At 31.7% G+C, this 1,188-nt stretch overlaps 1 protein-coding gene and 1 long non-coding RNA gene across 2 annotated transcripts in view; one reads left to right on the plus strand and one right to left on the minus strand.

The window, feature by feature from the left end:
• LOC106881795 (RUN domain-containing protein 3B) overlaps positions 1-1,188 on the plus strand; it is a 48,465-nt gene that overhangs the window by 20,245 nt on the left and 27,032 nt on the right. The window contains exon 3 of the mRNA XM_014932307.2: positions 41-174. Within this exon, the coding sequence (XP_014787793.1) occupies positions 41-174 (134 nt within the window). The remainder of the gene's footprint in view (positions 1-40; positions 175-1,188) is intronic.
• The window catches only part of LOC128247572 (uncharacterized), a 16,928-nt gene that overhangs the window by 8,560 nt on the left and 7,180 nt on the right, over positions 1-1,188 (minus strand). The gene's annotated exons all lie outside the window — the stretch shown is intronic.

Genomic DNA, 1,188 nt, shown 5'->3' on the forward strand with positions numbered 1-1,188 from the left:
AAAATTCAAATGGCATTTATAAATATCTGCTTAATTTCAGCACACAAAACCTGGTATGGATCTGAAGGAACACGACCATTTTGGGATTACATCCGAGTCGCTTGTCAGGGTGTTGCACATAACTGCATCGAGAGCATAAATACAATTGAAAATATTCGTTCTCCTCATGCAAAAGTAAGTAGTATTATTAGTTTCAGTTATCTTATAAATTTTTGGTTTGAAGTATCCAAGTTACATGTCAATATTTTTGATGGTGGATTTTCTTTTTGTCACACTGAAAGGAGAAAGCAGCAGCTGTGCTGAGAAAAGTGAAAAACAGGGGAAGAAACTGCTATAAAGTGTGGTGGATTAGATAGATAAATAGATAGGTGGAAGATTGACTGGATGTAAGTCAGCAGTTTGTGATACAGGCAGGCTACTATATAAAATGATAGTCTAATAAAGGGTGGGATAGAAAGCAAAGTGAGAGGAAGAGAAAGTTTAAGTGTGAGAGGGAAGGTGATAAGAAGAAAGATAAAATTCTCCAATAGAGAGGTAATGTATTTGGATATGCACATTTGTGTGTGTGTGTGTACATGTGTAGTTATATATAGGTTAATTGCTGTTAAAAGAAGACCATGTGAATATTGAAATAATGTTCTTTTGTTATGTAACATATCATTCTTTATTATAAAAGATTGCTCTCACTGTTGACATACTATATGCATATCTTTTAGTTTTGTTCTTATCAAACTGGAAAAATTAATGTTAAACTTGTAAAGAATTTAAAAACTTATTTTGTACTCAGCTGAATTATTGATGAAGGATTCTTACATGTTTGTTTTGATATTCAAAAAATATATATTTCATTATACTACATAAAATTACATGCTCTATTATCTATATATATAAAAATGAGAATGTGTGTCTGTCTGTCTGTGTGTGTGTGTGTGAATCCCTAAAACTCGAGAACTACGCAAACAATTTCATTCAAATTTTACAGATGCCTTACTTAGGGTTCCAGTTGTGTTTTAGTCAAAAAAAATTTTTAACTTTCTTGCAGAGTTCGAGCCCACGGCAACATAATATCTCCTCCACTATTTAAGTATTACATGTCAAAAGTGAAACAAAAACACTCATGTCAAATACTTTCACTTTAAAAATGAAACTATTCCACTAACTGAAACAATCACATTTCGATACTGTAAT

This window comes from Octopus bimaculoides, chromosome 4 (assembly GCF_001194135.2).
Source record: "Octopus bimaculoides isolate UCB-OBI-ISO-001 chromosome 4, ASM119413v2, whole genome shotgun sequence".
Lineage (NCBI taxonomy): Eukaryota > Metazoa > Mollusca > Cephalopoda > Octopoda > Octopodidae > Octopus > Octopus bimaculoides.